This window comes from Sceloporus undulatus, chromosome 5, assembly GCF_019175285.1.
Source record: "Sceloporus undulatus isolate JIND9_A2432 ecotype Alabama chromosome 5, SceUnd_v1.1, whole genome shotgun sequence".
Taxonomy (NCBI): domain Eukaryota; kingdom Metazoa; phylum Chordata; class Lepidosauria; order Squamata; family Phrynosomatidae; genus Sceloporus; species Sceloporus undulatus.
In genome coordinates this window covers 106510303-106537085 of record NC_056526.1, presented here as the reverse complement: position 1 = coordinate 106537085, position 26783 = coordinate 106510303, and the positions used below count along the sequence as shown (strand labels likewise).

Here is a 26783-nt window from a genome sequence, read left to right as displayed (position 1 = left end):
ATATGAATTTGTACCAATCGAACATGAGGTAGAGCTCATTGGATGGTTTATGCTGTAGCAATGGTGGCAGCAATGAAATTATATTTCTCTGTCACCATTGCATCTGCACAGTGTCGTCCAGCGGAGCTGTCTCAAGTAGTTAGGGTCTTTTTACACTCTGACCCACAGGAGGAGAACATAGACCATTTGAAGAATTTACAAGACACTTTGCAGGCAAATTTTGACTTGGATGCTGCAGTTGAGACATGTCCAGTGAATGTAAAATTTGGTGTCTGCTTGACTTGTATTGTATTGTATTGTTGGATACATTTCAGTTTGTGCAGCCTGAGGATGTAGACAGGATCCTTGCAGAAATGAGGGCCACCAAATGTATACTGGATCCTTGTCCTTCCTGGTTCCTGAAATAAGCTAGAGGGGGATTTCCCAAGTGAGTAAAGGGAGTAGCGAATGCCTCACAGCACCAAGGAAAGTTTCCATCCTGCCTAAAAGAGTCTGCGGTGAGGCCATTACTAAAAAAAGGCCTCCCTAGATTCCAACATTTTAAATAATTATCGACCAGTGTCCAGCAGCCATTTTTGGGCAAGGTTCTGAGGGACATGGTGACCTTCCAGCTTCAGGGGTTTCTGGATGAAACAGATTATCTGGATTCATTTTAATTTGCCTTCAGGCCTGGTTATGAGACAGAGACAGCTTTGGTTGCCTTGATGATTATCTGTCATGGAAATTGTACAGGGAGAAATTATCCCTTTTAGTTCTACTGGACCTCTTGCTGGATTTCGACACCATTGACCATGGTATTCTTTGGGGTCTCCTCTCTGGGATGAGACTTGAGGGGACTGTTATGTGGTGGTTCCAGACTTTTTTGGTGGAGTGTATTCAGAAGGCTGCGCTTGGGAACTCCTGTTCAATGCCCTGACCATTGGCATGTGTTGTCCCCCAGGGTTCTATGTTGACCCTCATGCTGCATAATGTCTACATGAAACCACTCAGAAAGGTCATCTGGAGTTTTGGGGTTTGGTGATGCCAGTATGCGGATCTATCTCTCCTTTCCATCTGGTTCCAAGAAATCTGTCCCTGTACTGAACCAATGTCTGTTGTCAGTAATGGAGTGGATGAGCACAAACAAATTGATACTTAATCCAGACAAGGCAGAGAAGCTCCTGATTAGTCAAAAGGCAGATAAAGGAATAGGGACTCTGTGCTGGATGGGCTACACTCCCCAGATTGGGTGTTCTCCTGGACTCAACACTGAGCCTGGATGCCCAGGTTTCAGCAGTGACTAGGAGTGCATTAGTACAGCTAAAACTAGTGTGCCAGCTGCCTCCATTTCTTGGGATGTCAGATCTGGCTACACTGACATATGCCTTGATTACCTTCCATTTGGACTACTGTAATGCACTCTGTGTTGGGACAGCCTTTGGAAATAATAATAAATATTTATTTATATCCCGCCTTTTCCACTTTGAGGATCGAGGCGGGTAACAGCAAAGTGAATACAATATGCAACAATAAAAACAACAAGTCCCAACTGTTTAGAAACTTCAGTGGGTCCAGGATGCTGAATGAGACCAGTTATAGGGAACATATAACTCCCTTGTTAAAAAAAAGGTTCACTGGCTACCAGTTTATTTCAGGGCACAAATCAAAGTGCTGGTCATGAACCATAAAGCCGATACAGCCTGGGTCCAGACTATTTGAAAGATCGTATCTTTCCACATGAACCTGCCAGAATCCTAAGATCTTCAGGTGAAGGCTTTCTCTTGGTCCCACCACCATCACATGCTCGCTTGGTGAGGACACGAGAGAGAGCCTTCTCAGTGGTCGCTCCCACACTCTGGAAGTCCCTTCCACAGGATACTAAGCTGACCTCCTCTCTGGTCTCCTTTTGCCTGCAGGTCAAATTTTTCTTTCTAAGCAGACCTTTAATGTGCAACTGTGCCCAGGGACCTTCTTATTGGGATGTTTACTTTGTTATGTTTTTAATAGTTTTATATTTTTAAGCTTAGTATTTTTAAGAATTTTACATTGTTTTTTATTTGTTATGTTGATTGGGTGTGTTAGTTATGTTTTAAAATTGTACTGTTTTATTGTTGCTTTAACCATCTTTTGTGAGCCTCCTTGGGTCCATTTTGGGAGAAAGGTGGCGTATAAATTAATTAAATAAATAAATCCAATTTAGGAATTAAGCAAAGGATATTTCATTGTTTTGGCTAGTTTTATTACCTTTTCCACTTCTATGTAAAGCGGCATTTTATTTATTTGTTAACTGTTAGTTGCTTACTTAATCTATAAAATGGCCAAATGGATAATAGATTTATATTTCATGTTTATCAACTTCTGCCAACAAAATGACATTGTTGATTTTTTTTTCTAAATGAGAATACAAGCTATATATATACAAGCTACTACACCCGCATCATCTCCCACCTCCCATTCTGTCCATTTCTGTGACTGCTAGACCATTTCAAGAGTATACACCTTCAATTTTCATGTTAATTAAAGATCAAATCTACAGAATGAACTATGGCCTTGTAAAATAAATTATTTGTATAAAAAAGCTGTGCCCCATTTAAGTAGCAGCATTTGAACTACATAGTTTTCTTTTCAAGGAAGTTGAATAAAATCAGCGATTCTGATAAATAATTAAGTCAGAAATGTATTTGACTACTTTTTAAAGAAATACTTATTTCTCTTATTGTGCTGGTAGAAATGAATACTTCAGAGAAAACTAAAGTGCTAATTATAGCTAAAGAGGTCATTTATATGAGGTTAAATTGGTTTAATTAGAATTTATTTGAAGGTTACATAGGAGTACAAAGAGATGTTAAGGGGTTAACCCATAAGAGATTACATTGTAGTCAGTGTTCTGTTAAAGTTTGAATTAATTTTTCCCATGGGTTTTTCACATTCTAATTTTCAACTAAATGAGACATCTGTTTCAGAAAAAGAAAATTTGCTATGGTTGTCATGGCAACTATCATTCGGTAAGAAAATTATTCCAATGGTTACTTTACAACAGAAAGGCAGAAATTCAGTACATAAAGCAGCATCCAACAGCTAGTAGAAATGCTGTCCTTTTGTGTTTGACCTGTAAAAGTTGTTCATACATTTAAAACATAAGGTTAATTATGCTGTAAACAAATTATCTTGCCATCCAGTTTTCCCCCAGGAGACTTGCACATAGGAAGCTCTTTTCTGTCGAAGCATTAAAAATATTCAGAATGGGAAGCAAGAGTACTAAGAGAAATTTGTTCTCTTTTGGAAAGAAAATCTGTCAGAATACATTGCTTTGCCGTGAACATTTGCATGTATAGACTAGATATAGAATATATGTATCTTGCAAAAAAAAGTCTCAGTCTTTTTTTTTCCTTAGACGGTTTCTTTGATATTGGCTGAAAATGCACTTCTTTTCCGGAGTTAAATAAATTTAAAAATTGCATGAGCCATCTTGTTAAAGAAATGGGTTTCACAAAGAATATCCTAGACAGAAATTCAAAGCCTTAACTAATCACATGCTAAATCTGTAGTTGCTATAAAATTCTCTAAACACTACAGTGTTGTCTTTGACAAGGTGGTAGGTGACCAAGACTGAAGGACAATATTTCTCTTATCTATATATACACTTCAAGGAAAATCAAAAGAAAGCAGAATAGGTTTAGTTTTGTGTGTGTTAGGTGCTATGAGAAGAGAGTAGAAACTCTTTGGAAATGGAAGAAAAGAATGCTATAGACTTAGGCACCATATCGTTTCTAGGGCTTCCTCTTTTCAGCCAGATTTGCCTGACTCTTGAGATTGTCATAAGAGACAGCATAATAGAAGATCGCACATTTTAGCATTGCCTATGCATAAAAGAACAGCTTCAACATGGATAACTTGGAAGTCTTTAACTCAAGAGTGTAGATACTGCAGTTACAAAGTAAGGGAGGGAAAGGAGGAACATTTCCCTTCCCCTAATAAGCTGATCATTTCTATTCACAAAGGAAAACACATTTTCCAAGAAGATAAAAAAAAATGTAGGTTATGAATGTTAGGACTAATGGCGGAAAGGATAGCAGTGGGATTTTGCACATATATCTGCAGTTTCGCAGGACTGATGAGATTTTGGTGATAAGAGAAAAATACCTGCAGGTTTTAACAATTCCTTTATTATACCTAAAGATGACTATAGGTACTCTGGTGTTTGCTGTGTGACATATTGGTACTGAATATTTCATTTGTTTAGCCTATCTATCTATCTATCTATCTATCTATCTATCTATCTATCTATCTATCTAATCTCTGTATCCTAAAACAGGTATAAAATTGTAATGATACTATTTGAGATCTATCAAACAGATGTAACATTTTGTGGTCCTGGACACATCTTTGTTTTCATCAAAAATATATCCTGCCAATTTAGTGATTCATGATGTGTATCTCTTTGGGTAGAGATGCTAACAGGTGTCGGTCTCTCCAGACGGATCTGAGTAAAAAGATATACAGTGTCTTTCTGGTAAAACACACATAGAAATAATTGGACGTTTGTATCATTTAGAAACACTGGAGGTTTGTTCAGTCCAAACATCCATTGGCATAAACCAATGCCATAAAAGTTACATAACTAATGGAAGGGAAAGCAGTGTAACAAAGAACTATTGTTTAATTGAAATCTCTGAATCATAAAATGAGAAAATATGTTTTTAAAACATTAAGAAATCAATTTCAATTCAGTAGTTGTTAAGAGCTATTGGTCAATTTCATTGGTTCTGTGATAGCTAACTTCTATACATATGTGTACTGAAATGTCAAAGCCATGAACCCCTAAGAGATTATGGCCCATGTTATATGGAAATTCATTTGATTTTCTTTCTTTCTTTCTTTTTTATGGAAGAGGAGTTGACATGTCTCTCACATCATATTGCATTCAGCCATTGGACTACTCATGTGAACATTTTTGGTGATATAAGAAAATTGCTGCTAGGTCAACATCAGCACTCAGTGCATCTCCATGAAATGTTTTGTGTGAAGCTGAGAAGAAAAAGAACACTTGCTGGCTATGCTATTTACTGCCACTCTTACTATAGAAAGAGAAAATTAAGGGTAATGGTAATAATTGAAAATCAGACATAGGAAGAATGACAAAATAGAAAATGTCTAGACATGTGCCCCTAAAAAGTAAGATAGAGCTTTAAGCATTTATATCTTTTGATTTTTCCCCCCCCCAGTCTTGAAATACAAGCTTTAAATTGCTAAATTAGCAGTATCCATCCAAATACACTCTGAGGTTGTGTTTAGTCTGCATTAAATTTCACTGAAAAGAATGCAGTTGATTATATGCACAGTTGTCAGGGTAGAGTCCATTGTGTACTGCTGCTCTTGCCTGTAACAGAGCAGCCAAAGTGGTGTCTTCTGATCTGTACTGTAAAGCTCATTTCCAAAGTTAACTACACTTTTTAAAAAGTTACTAATGAAGGACTGATGTCTATGTAACACAGAAACCACAATTGCTGTTACAGGACCTTACCTTGGACAGATACCAGGCAATTTGCAAAATTACCCTTATAGTATTTGTTTTTTAAAAAAAACATGTACAAGCCTGTTAAAAGAGCTATACGGGGTGTGGCTCAAAACTAAAGGTGGCAGAACATGGAAACCATTAATATAAATCTACAGTGGTACCTCGGGATACGAAATACCCAGGTTACGAAATTTCCGGGATACGAAAAAATCCCATTGGAAATAATTGTTCCGGGTTACGAATGTTTTTTCGGGTTACGAAAAAAAATTTGGTGCTTTTCGGCGCTATTTTACACGGAATCGCGGCTTTTCCCCATTAGCGCCTATGGCATTTCGGCTTACGAAGGCTTTTCGGGTTACGAAAGCGGCCGCGGAACGAATTAATTTCGTAACCCGAGGGAGCAGTGTATTAGCAAACTGGATATTTCTCTTTCAGAAACTGTAAAAGTGAGACACTGAAAAAGATAGGAAATGCAAATGACTGTGTGTATTATGTTTGTAAACCTCTCGAAGACGCTTGCCATGGCCTCTCTGTTTGAAGATCGCTCTACATGTAGTGTTGAGAGCCAGCATGGCATAGTGGTTTCAGTGTTGGACTGCAGCTCTGGAGACCAGGGTTTGAATCCCTATTCAGCAGTGGAAACCCACTGGGTGACCTTGCGAAATCACACACTTTCAGCCTCAGAGGAAGGCAAACTCCCTCTGAATAAATCTTGCAAAGAATACCCCATGATAAGTTCACTTTATGATTGTAGTAAGTCGGAAACATGTGAAGCCAAAACAACTTGAAGACACACTTCATGTCATAGGCATGCTGTACCATAAGTATGCTTATGGCTAGTTTTGTATGGAAAGGTTTAGAATGGAATATCTTAACATAAATGTAGGCTTACAATTTTAGTTTTTCCCAATGGTTCTGTGTTTTCTTTCATAATAAAATAAAATAAATAATAAAGCTTGTTTTTATCCCACTTTTTGTAAAAACAATCAAAGCGGCTAACAACATATAAAATCATACAATAATTTACACAATATCCCCCCTTTCTTTCATAGTTTCTTCTCATTCCCAGTTGATATGTACAGTTCGCCTCCATATCCATGGATTCAACCATCCACATATTAAAAATATTTTTTTAAAAAATTGAAAAAGCAAATCTTGAGTTTGCCATTTTACATAGGGAACACCATTTTCCTACAACGTTGTATATAATGGGACTTGAGCATCAATGGATTTTGGTATCCAGGGGGGCCCAGCTTAGACTAAGGGCCCAGTATAAACCATTTTTAATCAGAAAACAAAATCTGTGTGGGAGAGGAAATGCAAACAACTGTGTGTATTATGTTTGTAAACCCCTCAAAGGCTATTGCCATGACCTCTCTGTTACAAACTTGCACTACATGTAGAGTGTTGAGAGCCAGCATGGTATAATGGTGTGAGCATTGGACCTGACTCTGAAGACAAGGGTTCCCTGCTCAGCCATGGAAGCTCACTAGGTGACCTTGGGCGAATCATACACTTTTCCTCGGAGAATGGTGGAGTCTCTTTCCTTGGAGTCTTTAAACAGAGGCTGGATGGCCATCTGTCAGGGATGCTTTGATTGTGATTTCCTGCATGGCAGGGGGTTGGACTGGATGGCCCTTGTAGTCTCTTCCCACTCTATGATTCTATGATTCTAACCCCAGAAAATCCCATGATAGGTTTGCTTTAGGGCTGCCATAAGTTGGAAATGACAACAACAACCACATGGGAGAGGATCAGGACTTTACAGCTTTAGCCCCCACCCTAGAAAACTAATTACCAGCAAAGTTGTCCTGGCCATTTCCCTATTGAGCTTTCAGTGCAAGTAGATACCTTTCATTATGGTAAAGTATTTCTTGTATGCTATGGATGATTGCCTATATAAAAAACCATTTTAAAAACCACCAAAATCCACCACCAACTTTGCTGTCTTCCAATTTATAAAATTCTCTCTCTCTTGTCACCTGAGTTAAAAATCCTATACAGTACGGTGCAGGCTCTGAGACAAGTGGCAATTTACAAGCCTGGCGTAACAATTACCAGGCTTGATAGACAGCTGTTGGGTGAGAGTGAGAATGCAATAAATGGAAACGGTATCAGATGGTGAAGGAGAAAGGATGGGGAAAAAAGATGTGTAAGTGGATCTGTATGGAACGTATGCCACACATCACATGTGCATATTGAAGTCCCTCAGTCCCACACTTACTTTTAGCAATAGAAGAGGAAACACAGTACGTGCATAGTTTTTGTGGGAGCAAAAAAGGATCTTGCACCAATATTGTCCCTGTATGAATTGCATCTGCTTAACTATTCTCTTTGTGCATGATACAAATGCATAGGGCCTTTGTAGACTAGAAGCAGGTGCTGGTCCATGTGACCCTTGTACAACCTCAATTGGTCTATAATCAAAGGGGTGGAGAACTTTAACACGAAAGACTTGAAAATGGGAAATACACGACAAAGCTGTAATTGCAGATGCAGGGCACTGTGTTCATTTAAGAGATTCTTTCTGCCAAATGAAATTTATTCTCCTTCCAACCTAGTTTGTATTCATAATAGCTCCTTGTGTGTAGTATTTTACAGACATGCCCATATGTATGTTTGTGTGTCCCTTCATACAATTTCCAAAGAAACTATATGAAAGGAACATCAGAAAGATTGCAGACAACATGTTAATTTTTTGAAAGCACAAGTAATGCATCAGTAGTGGAAGCAGATAAATTGCAGCTGCAGGGGCATTTTCTTTTGTCTTTGGCAAACAGTATAAAAGAATAGTTCAGAGGATTTCTTGAAAGCATTTTTTGCTTTTTCTTGTTGGTGCAACAAGGGAGTAATGTAAAGCCTTCTCCAAAATAAGATCTGTAAAAGAAGCATGGTTGATGGGCCTATGTTCATAAGCACTAACGCTGTAATTATAAACCTTATTAAAACTTAGCAGCCTGTTTGTTCTTTCAGTAGGGGATATAGCAAAAGCCCCAGTCAGCAGTCATGGATAGATAATAAAAACCAAACACTTTCTAGAATATCAACCCATTCTCTATAATACTTGAGGTATTGCCAGGAAGTGATTCTTCTATTTATAGAATCTTTATTATTGAGATTTATTTAAAAGTCTATAGACCTGCAGAAAGCGTGCATGGTATAGTGGTTTGAGCACTGGACTACGACTCTAGAGACCAGGGAATCCACTGGGTGACCAAATCACCTACTCTAAGATCCAGAAAAACCCAAAAATAAGTTCACCTTAGGGTTACCATGAGTCAGGAATGACTTAAAGACACACAACGACAACAACAACAGAAGTCTGTATATGTCAGAGTAAAATATTTATATGTGAAAGACCAAAATACTAATAGATTAGTATGTGTGATGCCAAATGAAGATATTATACTAGTAAATTGATTAATTGGAAAGATGAGTAATTAATTCCAGATTTTGGAAGTCAGAGGGAAGGTGCTGCTTGTATCAGAGACTTAGGGTTGCCATCTTCCACCTTCAAAAGTATGTTACTTTTGCTGTTGGGGAGCACTATTGCTGGTAATTTTTACTTATGGAAATTTTTGCTGGTGGAATTTGATCACCAGCATGGATAGATTTGCCTTCCTCCCAGTATTTATTTCTTCCCAATCCTCGCCTCCTCCCAAGTGTGGAATCTAAAGATTGGATTTCTCTTTTCACACTGTTTATTCAGTCCATTAAAAACTCTTGGGCCATGTTGTTCAAACGTGAAAGACATTTAAATCCTGTTGGTTTAATCTGATAAATAAATCTGTTAAAGCAGCTACATCAGTTAATTTGGGATTTAATTAGGGCAACTATGATCTGAGTCCTATTAGTCCTAACTAGAATCATTTAGTTGAATCAGTGAGATTTATCTATTTGCTAATGTGCCATTTAAAAATTGATTCATTAGATCTACTGATTGAGACTAACCAGTATAATTAGATAGATTAATTTATTAGGCTAAATAGGCATAGACAATAAAGTGATTAGAAATGTTTAAAATGTCCATGTATGATTGGAATTGTATATGATTTCATTTTATTTTTTCCCCAATTTTATATGGAAAATGTGGCTTTTTGGATTGACTAATTAATTTTAATAAGTTAAAGTCTGTCTGTGACCTATAGAATTGTGTTAAATGCCAGCTCATACATACCAGGCTCCATATGAATAACAGACATCCTCAGAAGTAGGGATCTCCTCAAAAGCAGGAAGCTTTGGTGGTTTGGTCTAGGAGATTTCAGTTAGTTCAGAGTGCAGTTATGCAGAAAGATAGCTTTTTGTACTTTGCCTGGATTGGGAGCAAAGGAGTGGAGGTTAATGTGTGTGAAAGAGAAGTGGAAGAGGAAGGGAAAATGAGGTGGCAGTAAAGGCACTCTTTCACAGTCACTTTCTGTGTCAGGTAGCCATCCATCTATATTCAGTTTCCAAGAGTAAACTTCATTGAACTGAATTGTACTTCTGAACAGATGATGCCTCATAGAATTGTACTACTAACTTCATAAAAGAAAAGAAAAAATACTTTCGGAACTTCCCGAAAGTAAAAAGCTGCTGTTTTCTTTACTTTACCTCTGGTTTAACTTCATGTCATTATGTGTGATAAACCTCCCGCATTTTGTGTGATAAACTTCCCGGGTTTTTTAAAATTCGAATCTAGTTTAAATCCTGTTTTTTCAGCGCAATCTCTCTAGTGTGATAAACTCTTTATATTGAAAGTACTCTGGATATCTATTATTTAATAATATCATTGCTGTATTTGCAATATTAAGAAGCACTGATTTTCTGGAAACGAAGCCCTATGAGGAATGACTTAGGGAGCTGGGTATGTATAGCCTGGAGAAGAGAAGGTTAAAGGGTAATATGATAGCCCTAAGTATTTGAAGGGCTGTCACATTGATGTTGGAACAAGCTTATTTTCTGCTGCTCCAGAGAACAGGACACGAAACAATGGATGCAAGCTACAGGAAAAGATATTCCACCTAAACATTAGGAGGAACTTACTGGTAGTAAGAGCTGTTTGACAGTGGGACACACTCCCGCAGAATGTGGTGGAGACTCCTTCTTTGGAGGTCTTTAAACAGAGGCTGAATGGCCATCTGTCGGGGGTGTTTTAATTGTGAGTTCCTGCATGACAAGGGGTTGGACTAGATGGCCCTGGTGGTCTCTTCCAATTCTATGATTCTAATTTAAGATATCCTGATTCTTGCTTTGTGCAAGCACAGAGCAATTTTACATTATTATATCAGTTTATGAATGAATGAGATTAATCTCTCTCCCACACACACAATTCATACTAATTCATATAATAATGGATGGCAACTGTGGAGTTTATCAAACAAGGGAAATTGGAAGTATAATCCAATGGCAATCCAAACGCAATCATGGAGTTTCACGTTATTGTGTGATAGACTACCACATGCAATTTTGGGCAATGGCAAGCTATATTCAGGCAATGGGAAGTCAGTTCGAACGCAATTCGAATTTATCTAAATTTGCTGAACTAGCAAATTCACGTGAATGCGTTCTGGCCCCACTTTCTTTTCATTGAAAATTAAGAGAAATTCCTCCTGTGTGATAAACTCCTATGAAGTTTTGTTGCAGGTCAAGGTGCTTGAGGAGTTACATCAAGGGGACAGAGTGCCCATATCTTGGATAACCATAGAAAATATAGTTTTGGCAAACTTTGGTGTGTCATACCATAGTGGATTTTTTGAAACTGTAGGTGCCAAAATACTTTCCTATATAACAAATTTAAACTAAAGGTTAACGATAAACAATATTTATGTCTTCTTTGACATTTGTTAGCTATAGACACATTTGTTGAAATACATAGGATGCATTGTTCCCAATGGTTTATCTTTCAGGAAGTAGGAGGCAGTGCTGCTGATACTCAGTTTTACTATATTCATCATAAAACTGATTTTTCCACTATTAGCGGGATATCATTCAAACTTTCAGTAGGTACCACATTTTTCCATTAAGATTAGTCTTTATTTTCATCTTTTGTATGTTTTTAAAGATTTTGCTCTGTTTTTAATTTATCATTTTAATAGGATTGTTTTAATTGTTTTAGCTGGGTTTTTTCTTCTTTTTCTTTTTTGAGAGCTATCTTGAGGTCTCATTCTGGGAGAAAGATAGAATATAAATGGATGGTTTTTTTTAAAAAAAAATAGTATATAATGTGTATATCTCCCTTAACTAGTTTGCAGTTGCCCCATGCTTTTGTTTGCAATCCATTGAATATGATATATACAGATTTTTGAAGTTTAGGAAAACTTACTTGCATCAGTTGCTAAAATGATAAAAATTATATTCTGTATATCAATAGTGTAGATTGTATGAAGATGTGGCATTGTTTTACACAGAAGCAAAGATGCAGATAGAGCTGGGTTTAAAAGTCAAAATCCAAAGCTCATAGCCACCACTTTAGTGACCAATCAGAAAATGACAGAAGGATAGCAGAAGGATAGCAGCAACAAACACACCTGGGCTGGAATCCTGTTGGTGCTTTATGCATGTGCAAGTTGCCCAGTGGAAACAGTTGGGCATTTTTATCCAGTGCAGAATATACACATTCAGTTCTAAGTTGCAAAAGTGGAGTTGTGCATAGTATGCAGGGATGTGCTGTGTCACATTATTTGGTTTTACAAGGGGAGCAAATAATTGAATCAGGTTTTTCCCCCCCACTGCCACATGTATTCTAACATTATGCATTTCTCAAGAGCTCTTATGGGGGAGGTTCCCCTGACTTGCCTCAGGGGAACAACTGGAGTCAATGGGGAGGCAGATGTGGATCTGGAATGCAGTAGTCTTCCAGATCCTCAGCCGCCTGTCTCCATCAAGCACCCTGCACAACATTGCAGGGAGTGAGCTAAATAATATGGGAGCTACCTTTCCCACTGCTGTAGCCCTCCAGATCCATGGCTGTCTCCCTGCTCTTCAACATGGGCATCAGAAGGGAAGTCTATTTGAGGATTGGTATGTGTGTGTGTGTGGGGGGGGGAGTTGGACTGAGCAAGGATTCTTTTGTAGTTTTTGGATACTCAAAAGCCCGCTTTTCTCACTTGAGAATTCGAATATTTTTTTCAGTCCTTCATGTGGTACCCACATGTATGTAGTATGTATGGGATGTGCACTGTGAATTTACTGAGCATTTGGGTGTCCTTTTAAGTTGTGCAACTTTGCCATTCAGTGTAAGTGTTGCATAGCATAATCAGTGCGGAGTTCCATGTACAACATTTTACAGTACACAACCCTGGGGTCCTTTCACGCTACACAACTATAGCACTACAATTGCACTTTAACCACTGTGGTTTCATTCTGTGGCATCTTGGCATTAGCATTTTAGGGAGCAATATTTGGAATTCTCAGCCAGAGAGCTCAAGCATCTCACCAGACTATAAACCCCAGGATTCCATAGGATGGAAGCATGGCAGTTAGAGTGGAATCATTGTGCTATAACTGTGTGGTGTGAATAAGCCTCTGATGGATCTCCGTTGTACTGTGTGGTGTTGACATGCTGGAATGCAACTGGCTGATTATTATCTTTTACATTACAACATATTTCTTTTTTTGTTAGGCTTGGTTATATGTCTTTTGTTTTTTGAATTTTTCTCTAGCATGTCATGAATATAGAAACAGTTGTAAAGCACAAAATAGTGTTGGGGCAGGAAAAAGAGGAATACTTCACAACTGAAGTAGCACACACGGCTTAACAATGCCCCCTCTCCAACTCAGTCAAAATCTTAAATTAACTAGCAGCACAACTGAGTATATGCATGTCTTTGTAGTATAAAGTTGTACAGAAACAGTTCCCAGGTGGTTGGTCTTAACTGGCTAACCCAAGCACTGAAGACAATCTCTCCCTTTTTTGGCAGGCAACCTTGGTTTTATGGCTGGGGCTTTAATCTTCCACGAGGTCAAGCACTCTTAGAGAAATGGAACCTAATTCCAGATGGGATAGATATTCTAATAACTCACGGACCACCTCTTGGTAAGAAAACACTGAAAAGTACTTCTCTGTATCATGATAATTTATCTGTGTTTTGGCCTTAGGGATAGATCATATTTTCTAGTGTGTGCTGCCTCCACATAGTTCTTGAGATATAAAGTGGTGTGATTCTGCACTACATTATAATGAAATAGTATTCCAGTATTCCCTGCTTAGAGTTCTAACATCAGTAACCCTTATTGATTTAATGATTGGCATGAGCATGATGAAAAGAATGAAGTATCCACTTCCTTGCAAAACGTTTAGAGGAGCAATATACAATTTTGCTTTCCTGCGATGGCTTTGTAATTTGCTCTGTATACAGATATACAAGCAGAACCCCCTACTGGAAACAAAACAGGTACTCTGACAACAGGCAATTGATATCCTGAAGCAGGAGTGGGGATTTTCTGGGCACTGATGGGCAGTTTTCTGAAGCCAGATCCTTATGAGGTCCACCATGGGTTGCACTAGTCCAGGGGGAAAAATAGAATTTCTACTTCTGGTTCTGTTCTTTGGTATTTGGGGGACTAAACAAAGTATCAGGTGGGAGCTTTTCCTTTTAATGCAAAACCATTGCTCTCTGAGGCCTCAAGGAATGGAAATCAACATTTTTGGCTGTATAAAGCAACATTTTTGTCTAGCTTATATTTCAGTGGGAGTAGAGAAAGAGGTCCAGAAAAGGAATCCAGATGAACCAAAAACAAAAACAGAAAAGGGCCTTGGGGTGAATGAAGCCTTTAGACCGCACTTTCTCCAGCTTTGTGCTGAACCCTACATGAATTTACTTTAAGAAAACTTCAACTGCACTGTGCTTTACCCCTAGCTCTCTGTCTCCCTCTAGCTTTCTGTAAATCACAGTTTAAATGTACTTTGTTTAGAACCGCTTTGTTTAAACTGGGGAGATGCCTGATTCCATTTCTTGTCCTGTGCACAGAACACCTGAACAAAGTCCATCCAGGCCACAGTAGTGTTTGGTTTAAGTGTTTAAGAAATGCATGTAATTAAAAGGCTTATGTTATCTCAAATCTTGCAGCACATGTTACATATCACCATGTATGTTTTGAATGACTGGACATGAGCTCAAAGATCAAATAAGTCTTCTTTTCCTCTCCATCTGAACTGAAACTGCATAATTCTACATTCTCTCTTTGACCTCAGAAACCTGTCTTCTTCTAAAGAGTGGATTGCAGGTTTGGAGAAATTAGATTAAAGATAATTCCTAATACCTAATTCCTAATATATTTATTTCTGTGTATTCTTTGCTGGAGGAAGCAGGAAATCTGATTGAAAAAGAAACCCAGAATTCAAGTCAACAATAGTCTTTAACCTTTTATAAGTATAAGCCTTGGCCTTCCTAGGGTTGGTGTCACCCAGTGCAGAAACCTAGCCCCATTGACCTCCTCCTCCCATTTCACACCATTCCTTTAGTAATGCTTTTTTTTTTGCACTAACGTTACTTGTAAATCATAATTCCCATATACCACTGAATGTAATGCTTATAATTGTGACATAAACAATTAGGTAAATTAAAATTATACCTTCAAATTACAATATCATACACACAACCTAAATGTATTTACATATACATAGTGAATATTTGGTTAAAATGTGATGTTTTAAAGAAAATCTAGAAAAAATGATTTTTTTTAAAAAATTAAAAAATTAAAAAAATTAAATTACATTTTGAAATTTGAAATTTTAATTTTTCAAAGTTTGGGGGCTCTCTTTTCTCCTCCCACTGAACATCCCCCCCACTCCCACCATCTCTTAAAGCATTTTAAAGGGAAGCAGATGAATTTCACAGCCCATTTCTGTCAAAAGGTAGGTGTTTAAGGAGCAGTGGTGTCACTCCCCAATTAGGGCATCACCTGGTGTGGTCTGAACCCCCTGCACCCCCCCTAGTGACTCCACTAAGGGCTTATGACCATTTTATTTTATTTTTTTGAATGCTTGAGATTATTTATATTAAACACATAAAAACATTAACATAACACTTAAAAAAGAAATAAAACATGTGCTTTGCTGTATGTACTGCTATTAGAAAAGGAAGCTTCTGGAATATAAAATCACAGACTGACCTGTCAAAAGCTCAGCAGAACAGTATAGTTTTTACTATAGCATTCCCTTGTATGCCAACAGTGAGGGAGTCAACCTAATCTCCCTAGAAATTAATTTCCACAACTTGAGTGCTGCTAGCATAACACATTTCAAGCCATTTGATGTGGGGACTCACAGTTCTTCTACCCAGCATGCAAGGGCCTGGTACCATGTTTGTGCCCATTGGCTCCAGTTATCCTTTCATTTGCTGGCAGCCAATAGCTTGGGTGTTGGCAGCCAGTGGCTTAGTGACCAGCAGTGGTCCATGGGCCACCACTTTGAGTAGCACTGCTCTGGGACATTCAGGGCTTGAGGTGATGGACATAAACCTTTGGCCAGGCTAATACAGGAGGAGGTGAACTTTCCAATCACTTGGCCCTAGCCTTTTTAAGGTTGTATAGGTAAGAGCCGGGAACAGATAGGAAGCCTGTGACGCTGTTTCCAGAATGATATTAGTTGGTGACCATTATAAAATACAACTAGACAAAGGTCTAGGTGCCACTAATACTTTCCAGACATTTTTCAAGTGCAGTCTCTTGTTGCCCTGTAGTCCTACATGGCTTTAGGACTCCCAAAGAGGCACGATGTTAAATGTGTGAATTTCCCTTCCTTTAAAAATAGCGGTGGGGGCGGGAGGCAGAGGCAGGCAGGATGAGGACTTTGGTGCAGAAAGTCTTTGTTGTCATAATTTCCTCCCCAAAAGTGCTACTCATGCTTAACACATGCAATAACCTTCCTACCATGATTCCAATAATCCTTGAATCCTTATCTTTGCAGCTGGTGTGTGTGTTTGTGTGTGTGTGTGTGTGAGAGAGAGAGGTTAAATTATGCCTTCATGCACAGATTTCTCTTCCTAGACCAGAGTGTTAGACTGTTGCATATGGAACAGTAACAACTCATGTCTTATAGTGAATGAGACGCAACTGCTTGCTGATCATACCAAATTGCATTTCAACAGATTGCCTTCTTTTTTTACATGAACAAAATTGTAGCTGGTTTTAATAGAGCAGGATTTCTAAACCAGAGTTTCTTGAGGGGGCACTAGTGGTTCCACAAGCGATGGTGATTGGAAAAAAACAAAACAATTTCTTTTTGACCTAAAGATATAATACTTCTATGTCGGGATTCCCTGAGACCTGAAAATTATTTCAAGGGTCCTTCCAGGTTGGGAAAGGATAATCTTGAGAAACAGTCTTCCTGCCCACAGTTCAACATGCCTGCTTGTTTAAGGTAGAGCAGAATGGGTGATATAACATCTAGCATCTCTGAGCACCATTTTCATCAGATAGCTGGTTTATGAGTGTAATAAATAAATGTGAGTTACGATCAGAACACAGCCCCTGTTCAAAGTTCATTTCATCCATAAATGCAGTGCATGGTGTTAAACCAGCCACTGTCATGCAACCTTAGCCTTCAGTTTGCAATATCAAGATGATAATAATGTCACAATATTTAACAGGACATAAGATTAGAATGACTCTGTGTGTGTGTGAGAGAGAGAATCTAGTACTTTGGTCCTTTCCCATTTGTGGAAGCTCAGTTTCCCCTAACATATGGGAAAAAACATAGACAGTCACGACCCATTTTATTCAGTGGGTGGTGATGTTCGCAAATCCATGTGCATGTGCTGTATTGAATAATATGGGGCGTGGCAAGCTTTGGACACTTCAGTCCATGGATCACTAGCCCAACAGTGAAGCAGGCCTACTGTACATGAATACAAGATCATCATCCATCTCAAATTAGTCACTATACACCTTAATTATGTAAGTAGGAGAGATGTAAATGCTTTATATCAGGAGTGAGAATCACGCAGCTCTCTAGATGTTGTTGGACTGTTGGTGGAAGGATCTCAAGATTACCTATTTCAAATGCTTGATTCCTATATTGAAAACAATGACATTTAAAAGTGCCTGACAATGGAATGTTAATATGATCATGTTAGCAAAGATCTATGAGACTAGAAAAAAGTTTTCTTCTGATTCTCGGAAATAACATAATTTTAGTTCCGCAGTGCATTCAGTTTGCTTATGTATTACCCTAGTTGTAAATTGTTAGCTGTGGCAATATTTGGTCTATTAAGACTTGATGTCCTTGTTGGTGGGTACGGTGAACTGATGCCTCTGCTGCCATATTAAAGTGAGAAACATTTTATGTCTCTCAGTCTTCTTTTCACAATTTTATGAAAGTTTGGAATGCTTTCAACAGGTGACCTGAGAATGTCCATTGGAAACTATTATGGCTCTGTAATGCTAGATTTATTACAGACTTCAGTAATAGGTAGCTCCTGTCTGCTTCATAACTCCAGTGACAGCTTATCTCTTCTCATAGGGCCCAAGGGATGGTGTTGCAACAGGCTGTCTGGTTTGAATCCTGCTCTTCACATTAAATCACAGTCAGCTTATGAGCCTAAGCCAAGAGGGTTTTTTTTAATAGTTGAACTTTTAAAAACTTTTGAAAAGTAGGATGGAATCCATGGAGATGCTAGTTAAATTGGAGTTACAAAGCCCTAGAGATCAAAGCAAAATTGCCCAACCAAAATCCCTCTCATGCATTGCCTCATTCATTGTGAGAAATGGAGAAATGAATGAGTGGGGAAAGAAAGTGGAAAGCACAGTATGGCTATGCTGAACTCAAATCATGCAGAAAGGAACTTGGGATCTAGAGAACTGAGAACTGGGGATTATTTCAAACTATTGTTTTCAGCGCCTCAATTCCCAAGTGGTAGGAAGATCCCAAAATCAGCCTATAATATAATAAAATATCTTTATTGGGTAGCCATCACTCATCAGAAATATCAGATTCATTTAAGCCAGCATCTTCTATCTGTCAGAGGAACATCTAACACGTTAGGCTAAAACAAGCCTACAGTAAAGCAGTCTCAACACAACACAATAATATTTTTATTGTACTAATTATATTACACATTACCATGTTGTCAGTAACTCTGAATTTCTACAGGTTTGGCACAAAAAATAAAACAGACTCCATACTGCATCAAAACTCTTATAAATGTATTGTTTAACCAATGATACACACATTTCGGAATTTGATTATTTGCATTTAGGAAATGAAGTATCCCTATAAAAATACCCTCCAGCTCCCATAAGACCATTTTAAGAAATATCAGTAATTAGCTTATGTTTTAAGATGATATTGTGGAGACCCCCCTCCCTTTTTTCCCAACTGGTGAAAGGGAGCTTTTCGAGAGATTGCAGTTGTCCTGGAAATACTCTCTTTTGTAATTTGGGCCTGTAGCAATGACACATCCCACATTTAAAATTGGAAAGAAAGAAAAAGCCACCCAAAAAAAGTCATAAATTTCATCCCTGAAAATTAATTCATCCTTTGGCAAAGTAGACTTTTCATCCTAGTCGCTCCCTAAACAAAAAAAGTCAAATACTTTTGACTTAGTAGTATTGCTGACTTAGTAGTATTGCAGACATTATGTGGAAGTGGCATGGCTTAGAGGAAAGACCTTAGTTTGGCAGTAGAGGCTTTGCCCTGCATGTAAAACTTCCCAGGTTCAGCCTCCCAGATTATTTACTCAGATATTGTAGAATTGGAAAAGGGATCCTGCCTCAGTTGTTCAGGTAGATGGTAATAGTCCAGAAGAACCAGTGGCAGCTTTAGGTGTCTCCATAGGATATCCTCCCTCCCCATTTTGGTAATATCACAGATGAACTGGTGGTTTGTGGAGCAACAAATCTACCCTTGATTTAGTCCACATCAGCTATACAAGGTGTTGTCCGGTAGTAATATGGAAGGAGAGCAGTGTGATTCAGAAATTTCATTGGGCTTCATGGCCTATGAGAGCTTGGATTCAAAATTCCTTGTTTCCTCTGTAACCCTACTGCTATTTCTGTATTAAAACAAGCTTTCATTTCTTTTTAAAGTTTTTTATCAGAACCAGGCTGTTTGATTGTTCATGACAAAGATTTATACTTTCCTGCCAGTTGCCGATTCCTGTTTTGAAGTAATCAAACGTTCAGAGAAAAAAAAATCTAAAGCAGTCTCTAATTGTTAGCTAGGTGTAATCAATTATTCTTAGTTTGTGTAGTCAGGTGTACATAATAAGCTGCAAACATATGGGAAAGCCTCAGAAGGCTGATATTGCATGCAAACAAAAACATGTTCAACATAAATAATGCTTAATTTAATGGAGAAGTTAATTTCATGGATTTTAGTTTGCAAAGTTTTTGAAGTGGAAATACTTTTTGCCTTTATGTGCAGCTTTGTTTGCAATTAACTATTTCTGGTCACTGCGATAGCAACAGCATGGATTTCCATCTTTTTGTTTATTGCTCAGGATGCTCTGTGATAAATATTTTTCTCCTTAGGCATTTTTTCCTTGGACATGTTGGTTTGGGGGAAGCAGGATTGAATACAAGCTGCCCAGCATTATGAGCAAACAGTTTGATTCTGTAGGATTGGGTGAGAATTGAGTATTGCATAGGCCTGGGGAGAGTTTCAGTGCAGCCCGTGGGGCCCCTGCTGACTTCCTGAAGCCTCGCACACTTGTTAAAAATGCACACAGTTTGGCTAGATAAAATAGTTTGAGCAGCTCTAGGATGCTTAGAAATGCTGTTTGTTAGTCCTTCAAAGAACAGCAAAATATGACTGGGAGTGCTCCGACTTCCTTTTCAGTCTCTAAAATGGTGGCTCTGTGGCCTTCCAGAGGTATGCCATGGCTAAAAAGCAGGTGGTGCATCCCTGGTTGTGTAGTGTGCTTACCATCCCTGCTATAGGGCTATTTCAGCTACTTGGCAAATGGCCTGACTGTCCTGGTACCACTGTGCAAAACCACATATTTTCAAAAGCTCAGGCGAAGAATTGTGCAGAAGACAGCAGTACTCCATGGCCCTCAGGATTCCATAGTTGGAACTTTTACAGCTACAGACCTATTCATACATCCATGTTAGTGCCTTATAGTTCCTTGTCGATGCCACAGGAAGATACTAGATATGTTTTCTTACTTGTTATAGAGTTTCCTTAAAGTCTATGGTCAGGGTGTTGTAGTGTGTGCATATAGTGACTACATCCTGATCATCATCTTCAGCATTCAGATAATACAAATCCAATACATGTGCCAACAGTGATAATAATAGAAGTGCTGCTGTGGTCATTGGAATGCCTACAATCCATATCCTTGAATGACAGTTCACATGTGACTTTACAAAGTCCATTTAAATGCATACCAAAGAGAAATCGAGAGCATAGCTGTTCACATGGGGTGCATCTACATTGTAGAAATAATACCATTTGACACCACTTTGTCCACAGTATAGATGCTGCCATGGAGAACTAAAGCATTTATTTCTTAGCCCTGGAGATGCACTTCCCTACCCAGAGAAGCCTGCACAAAGCCTGTTTTACTCCTTGTGCTACACCATTTTTTCAGAAAACCAGAACTCACAAAAGTTTTTGTGCAACCTTATGCAAAAGCAGAACAATTAGTTGCTATAGAACTAAATGTGTGTCATAGCACGGATTGAATTCTTGGCAAACTCTTGAAGAAGCATATGTGAAGCAGTTCTTGTGGCTATTTTCTTTCTCATAGTTCTTTGGATCCAAATTTTTATATATCATAACCAATTTCATTTGAAAAGGTGCCCAGAGAAGCTATATCAGAATGTAGATTTTGTTTTTAAAAATACATCCATTCAGCTTGAGATCATCAAGATCATCAGCAATAGTGGAGGTGAGGTCCATGTCCATGATGAAGATTCTATTAGCTAAGTGGAGGTTGGACTGATTTGCACATAATAACAAGCCATAGTTGATGTGAATTCTTGATTATTGCATATGAACGAAGTTCTGATACTGGTCACTCATGTTTGGCTCTTTCTACCAAAGGAAGCAACTAAACAAACTGAGAAGTCAATAGCAAACAGACTTTTGTGGATCTGAGCTGACATTGCTGGCTTTATGGTTTTATTATTATTACTATTATTATTCATCCCACTTTTCCACTAAAAATAATGCTCTGAGTGGCTTTTCTAGCAAGTCAGCATCAGAAGTTAGTTAGTTGTTCTTGGCATTTGATTACTGCACTACTTGGATGAAACAAGCCAGGACTCCAAGTTCAGATATACAACATTCAATTCACAGTCTACCATATGTGTAAACTGGGCCTCTGTATTTTTTCAGTTATAAAATGTAATATGTGAATGAGGCAAACACATGTTTGGGAATATAAATTTTTACGAGTGCAGTTATCAAAGTGTGAGGATTTGATGTTCTCAGTCAAATGTGCATGGCCGCAGCTTTGAGATTTGTGAGACCGAATGTGTAGGAAACCTCTTGGGTAACTTTCTGGGTTCCTGTACATGGAAATTAAATTTTACTTCAGTCAGTTTGACAGCCTGTAGCCTTCGGGGGAATACCACGCAATCTAGCAACGACATGAAGCAGGTTTGGAATTCTGCGTATATTTAGAGGATTGGAGCACTGGGGGAGGGGGAACAAAAGAACATTTTATCCCTATCGGTTCTTTCAAAAAAGGAAATGGGATGATAAGATACATAATTTTACTGAATGGGTTGGATTTCATCTCAACATCAGTAAGTTGTAGGTAGGAAAGAAGTCAAACAAGCAATTGTTTGGGTTCCCACGGCCCAGAAGACTCCAGCTAATAGTCTTTGCTAGGTAATAGTAAGATCTAGAAAGAAGAACTGAAGGGAATTATTTTATGACCTCAGATGGAAAGTACTAAAGCCCTGCCATCACATGGCTAACTCTGAATCTGTAAAAATACAAACTGAATGCATCCATTTGTTATTAAGGCATGGCATGCAGTCTTAGGCATGTAGCGTAGGGCTGAAATGTAACATTTTCATCCTTAACTTAAAAGAAAATAGTTCTGTTAATTTATCACCAGATAATTTTACCTTTCTTACTTGTTTTGTTTAAAGCATTTCTTCCTTGCTTTGTTTAAAGCATTTTAAATTTAGAAGGAACAAAACTGCATAGCCCTCAGCACAGATGGTAATGGTTACACAATATACAATGGATCAGATTAGACATAATTTCTTCTCTCGTGTGGCATATATTTGGCCACAGAATCCTCATTTATGTTTTTCCTTATAGGACATAAGTACTTGTTAATAGGCACTGCTGCTTGAATATTATGGCTGTTATCCCTTTTATTTCAGTAGGGCTCAAATGAACATAAGAGGGGTTACATTCAGGTTAGCAGACAGTATCTTAAGTTTATTAAACTATTACTGGTATAGATAATGAGATTTTCCCTTAAATTCATTAATGAAAATTGTTTAATTAACTTTTATTTAAAAGCACCTCTATTCAGAGAAAGATCTTTCTTTTAAACAGTTGTTTGTGGCAGGACTTGCTCTAATCTTGCATAGTTGATTTTTAATTTTATTCAGACAGATATTATTCATTTCTTAATATTGGCTAATGAATGTACTGTTTATAGTTTCAAATATATTTCTTTAAACATTGCTTAAGGGTCAGAAGAAACATACAACATGGTAGGTTTTTAATTAAAGGTATAGATTTTCTCATAATATCTCTTTATTTTATTCTTTTATATTGTATTTCTTTATTTTAAAGGTTTCTTAGACTGGGTTCCTAAGAAAATGCAACGAGTGGGATGTGTTGAACTGTTGAATACAGTCCAGAGACGAATACAACCACGTCTTCATGTTTTTGGACACATTCATGAAGGTCAGAAAGGGGAACATGTTATGTGTTCATTTGTGTGTGTGTTTGTGTATTTGGTTCTGGTTTTTTTAATTTAATGAATTTTTTAAGGGGGAAAAAAAGAAAGAAAGTGGGACATGTGTCCATGAGTGTGTTTGTGAAAGTGAATGAAATTGTAGACTTGAGCCTACTTCATTGGGTGAGGGACCCCACCAACATGCTCAAAATAATTCCCAAGAACTGTAATTACTGTGGAAGGAGCAGGTTGTGTAGTAGATGTGTCAGTGCTGATTTTACATGAATTCTGCCCAGTGAGATTACCTGGAGCTAGTAAAAGAAAAACCATGTTGCTTTGTTCCTGAAGGGCAGCTACTTCTAAGTTTGATACACATGTGAAAGTATTTTGTTTTACTGGTAGGAACTGGTTTCTACATATTCTAGAAACAGGGCAGGTGCATCAATCTATGAGGGAAAAGAAAAAGAAAACAGGCAAAGTGATGTGTGTGGTGCGTTACAGACCGCCGAATTGCGGCAGTCTGCTGCCGGCGCCGCTTGCAGCGTCCGGGAGCCGCAGCTTCTAAACCGTGGGACTCCTGGACGCTGCGAGGAAGGAGCGTGGAAATCGCGCTCCTTCCTGGGCCCCGGAAGTGGCACCGCAAAGCGCAAGGTGCGCTTTCGCGGCATCACTTCCGCCGCGACACGTCTGGACGCTAGGCATCCAAGACGTCAAAATGGCGTAGGCCGTGTGGAACAGCCGCTGCCATTTGTTACGGACAGAGTCCATAACAGGAATAGGGGCGTCTAGAAGAGACACCCCTTTTTAAAACTGGGACGTCCTAAGGACGTCCCAAATGGCGGTCTGTAACCCGCCTTTGTGTGTGTGTGTGTGTGTGTGTGTTCAAGTCGCTTATTGACTTATGGTGACCCCATGAATTTCATAGCATTTTTTAACTGAAGGAATTCTCAGAGCTGGTTTTGTCAGTTTCTTCTTCTGAAATACAGCCTACAGCACCTGGTATTCTGGTATTCTCCAATCCAAGCACTAACCACAGCTGCCCCTTCTTAGCCTCCAAGATCAGGCAGATTCTGGTGCCTTTAGGGTGCTGTAGAGGAGTGAATATAAAGGGCTGGCACATTTCAAGATTTCCTGTACTATTTTTCACTTACATTCTGTTTATTAGGAGGTACGACTTGGGCATTTTCTGAAAATAAAAGTTGTCTTTTGTAGTGAGTTTGTATATTTTCCTCTTTGTTTTGCAGTAAAAAAATCTACCACAAAGGAGTCAGAAGAGTATTTTAGAGCATATATGCAAACAGTTCAATTTATGTTCTGTTAAATGGGTTATGTTGCACCTGTCCACACTGTTTACATAGTATTAAAGGCAGTGGTGTTACTTTCCTGAACAATTATAAAATGAACTATTCATTACATAAAAGAAGATTTGGTAATGAACCAAATTTCTAAAAAATAAAATAGTGTGACTGTGTAGGGTTCAGTGTTTCAAACAGTGCTATCCAGTGGACATTTATTCAGAAGAAAGGGCCTGAACAGACAGGCCAAAATAAAGCTGCTTTGGGTCACTTTGGAGGTATGCTGTTTCAATGCTGCATGTGTCCTAAGAACTGGAGTGCAGCTTCTGGCCTCTTAAGATGTGTGTGTAATTTAAATGGCATACCTCCAAAGTGACCCAAAGCAGCTTTATTTTGGCCTGTCTGTTTGGGTCCCATGTTCCAAGTGAGAGCCAGTGAGGCATAGTGGTTTGAAGTCCAAGGTTTGAACTACTCAGCCATGAAAACCCATTGGTTTTACATTCGCTCTCACACTCTCATCCTCAGAGGAAGGCAAACACAAACCCCTCTCCGAACAAATCTTGCTAAGAAAATTACCTTAGGGTTGCCACAAGTCAGAAATTATATGAAGGCACACAACAACAACAGAAAGTTGCAAGTAATGTTGTATAGGGCTGAAGCCAGTTCTACTAAGGTAATAACTACAGTAGTCTAGCAAACTGAAAGGTAAACTAGGCACTCCTGATGCAGCCAGATTTGCTTATTTCTTGTATCTGGCCCACTCATGTATAGAGTGGAGATAGCAGACTGCTTCCCCAGCCTTACCATTCTCAGTAAGCACATTTTTTTCACACCAGCCCTTCTCTGAATAAAAAAAAATGATCTGGGTTGAAGAGAAAAGTAGCTGAGATGTGATAATAGTATAATAAGATAGGATGGGAGAGAGCTCATCTTCCCTCATTCCCACACAGCCTTTGTTACTAAAAAAATAGATTTCTAACCCTTTGCTTTATACTTGAATATGGTAGACATGTGAGCAATGAAATGTGGTTGTAGTCATCACATTTGGTGTCACCTGAATTATGAATAGAGTGCGCACACAGTCAGTTCACAAGACAAAGACCTTCCATCAATTCACAGAAGTAGAGCTCTAACTTCAAAAGAGATGATAAAAAAAAATCTCAAAGACAGATAATGGAGTTGACAAGTCACAGTTGCAGAGCTTCACAGATGTCAAAGTTAAGCTACAGTTTTTTCTTTAAAAAATTACAATAACCTCCATCTTTTTAAGGAATTTATATTCACAAATAATACATTTGTACTGACAATGAGTACCATAAATGCATCAAGTTGACAGAGGGGATGGCTCTGCAGAACTCAAAGAACTCTTTGACTTTGGACCTGTGTTTCTTGAACGTAGGGAAATGTTGGGGCCTTTGTGAGATACAGTGTTGTGAAATGATGAGGTGACCATATAAACAATTAACAAATGACAGCAGACATATGCATATCTTTTATATGCCTCAGTAGCTGCTTAAATCCTGACCCCCCAAAATTGTAGAAAATTCTTTTCATACAAATGGATGTTGGCATAATTTTAGTACCAGTACACAAGTAACACAAATGCTACTCAGAACAGGACTAGTGAGGATTATAGTGTTTTGGCAACATATATACTAGGAACAGAGCCAAGTCTGTAATAATATCACTTACAAAGTGAGCAGCATAATAAAGGAAGTAGGATTTTTTTTATTGCAACTCACAAATAAATTCAAGAAAACAGAAAGGTAAATGCAAGCTAGATGTAAGCTTGGAGTATTCAAATTCTTCACCGAAGAATTTCCAAGTAAGTTATCATACACAGCCGTTATACTGCAAGCTGTTCTTTATAGAGTGGCTGCATGCTGTAAGCACATAAAATCTGTGCCCACCCCCTACTCCGACCAAATAAAAGTACATCTGCAGTAGTCATTTACAGAACGTCTGGGAAGAATAAATAATTGACTGTTCTTTCCTCTTAAAAACTATTTTCCTTGTCAAAAAATATCCCACCTGAGACTGTATTTTGTGGTGGTCCATTGAGAATGATGACAGAATCCCCATTATTCTAGTGCTATTGTCAACTCCTCATTCTTTTGCAAGGCTTAGTTGTATACCCAGTTGCAAATTCTTGAGGGTTGCTTGTCTCGTTCTCTTGCACCCTCTCTCATGTTTCACTCG

At 38.4% G+C, this 26783-nt stretch overlaps 1 protein-coding gene and 1 long non-coding RNA gene across 4 annotated transcripts in view; one reads left to right on the top strand and one right to left on the bottom strand.

Annotated features, from left to right (window-relative positions):
• Positions 1–26783, bottom strand: part of LOC121931194 — a 972450-nt gene that overhangs the window by 113842 nt on the left and 831825 nt on the right. The window lies entirely within an intron of this gene.
• The window catches only part of MPPED1 (metallophosphoesterase domain containing 1), a 95197-nt gene that overhangs the window by 66326 nt on the left and 2088 nt on the right, over positions 1–26783 (top strand). For both annotated transcript variants that reach the window (XM_042468637.1, XM_042468636.1), the window contains exons 7-8: positions 13396–13511; positions 23184–23297. In XM_042468637.1, coding sequence (XP_042324571.1) covers positions 13396–13511; positions 23184–23297 — 230 coding nt within the window. The remainder of the gene's footprint in view (positions 1–13395; positions 13512–23183; positions 23298–26783) is intronic.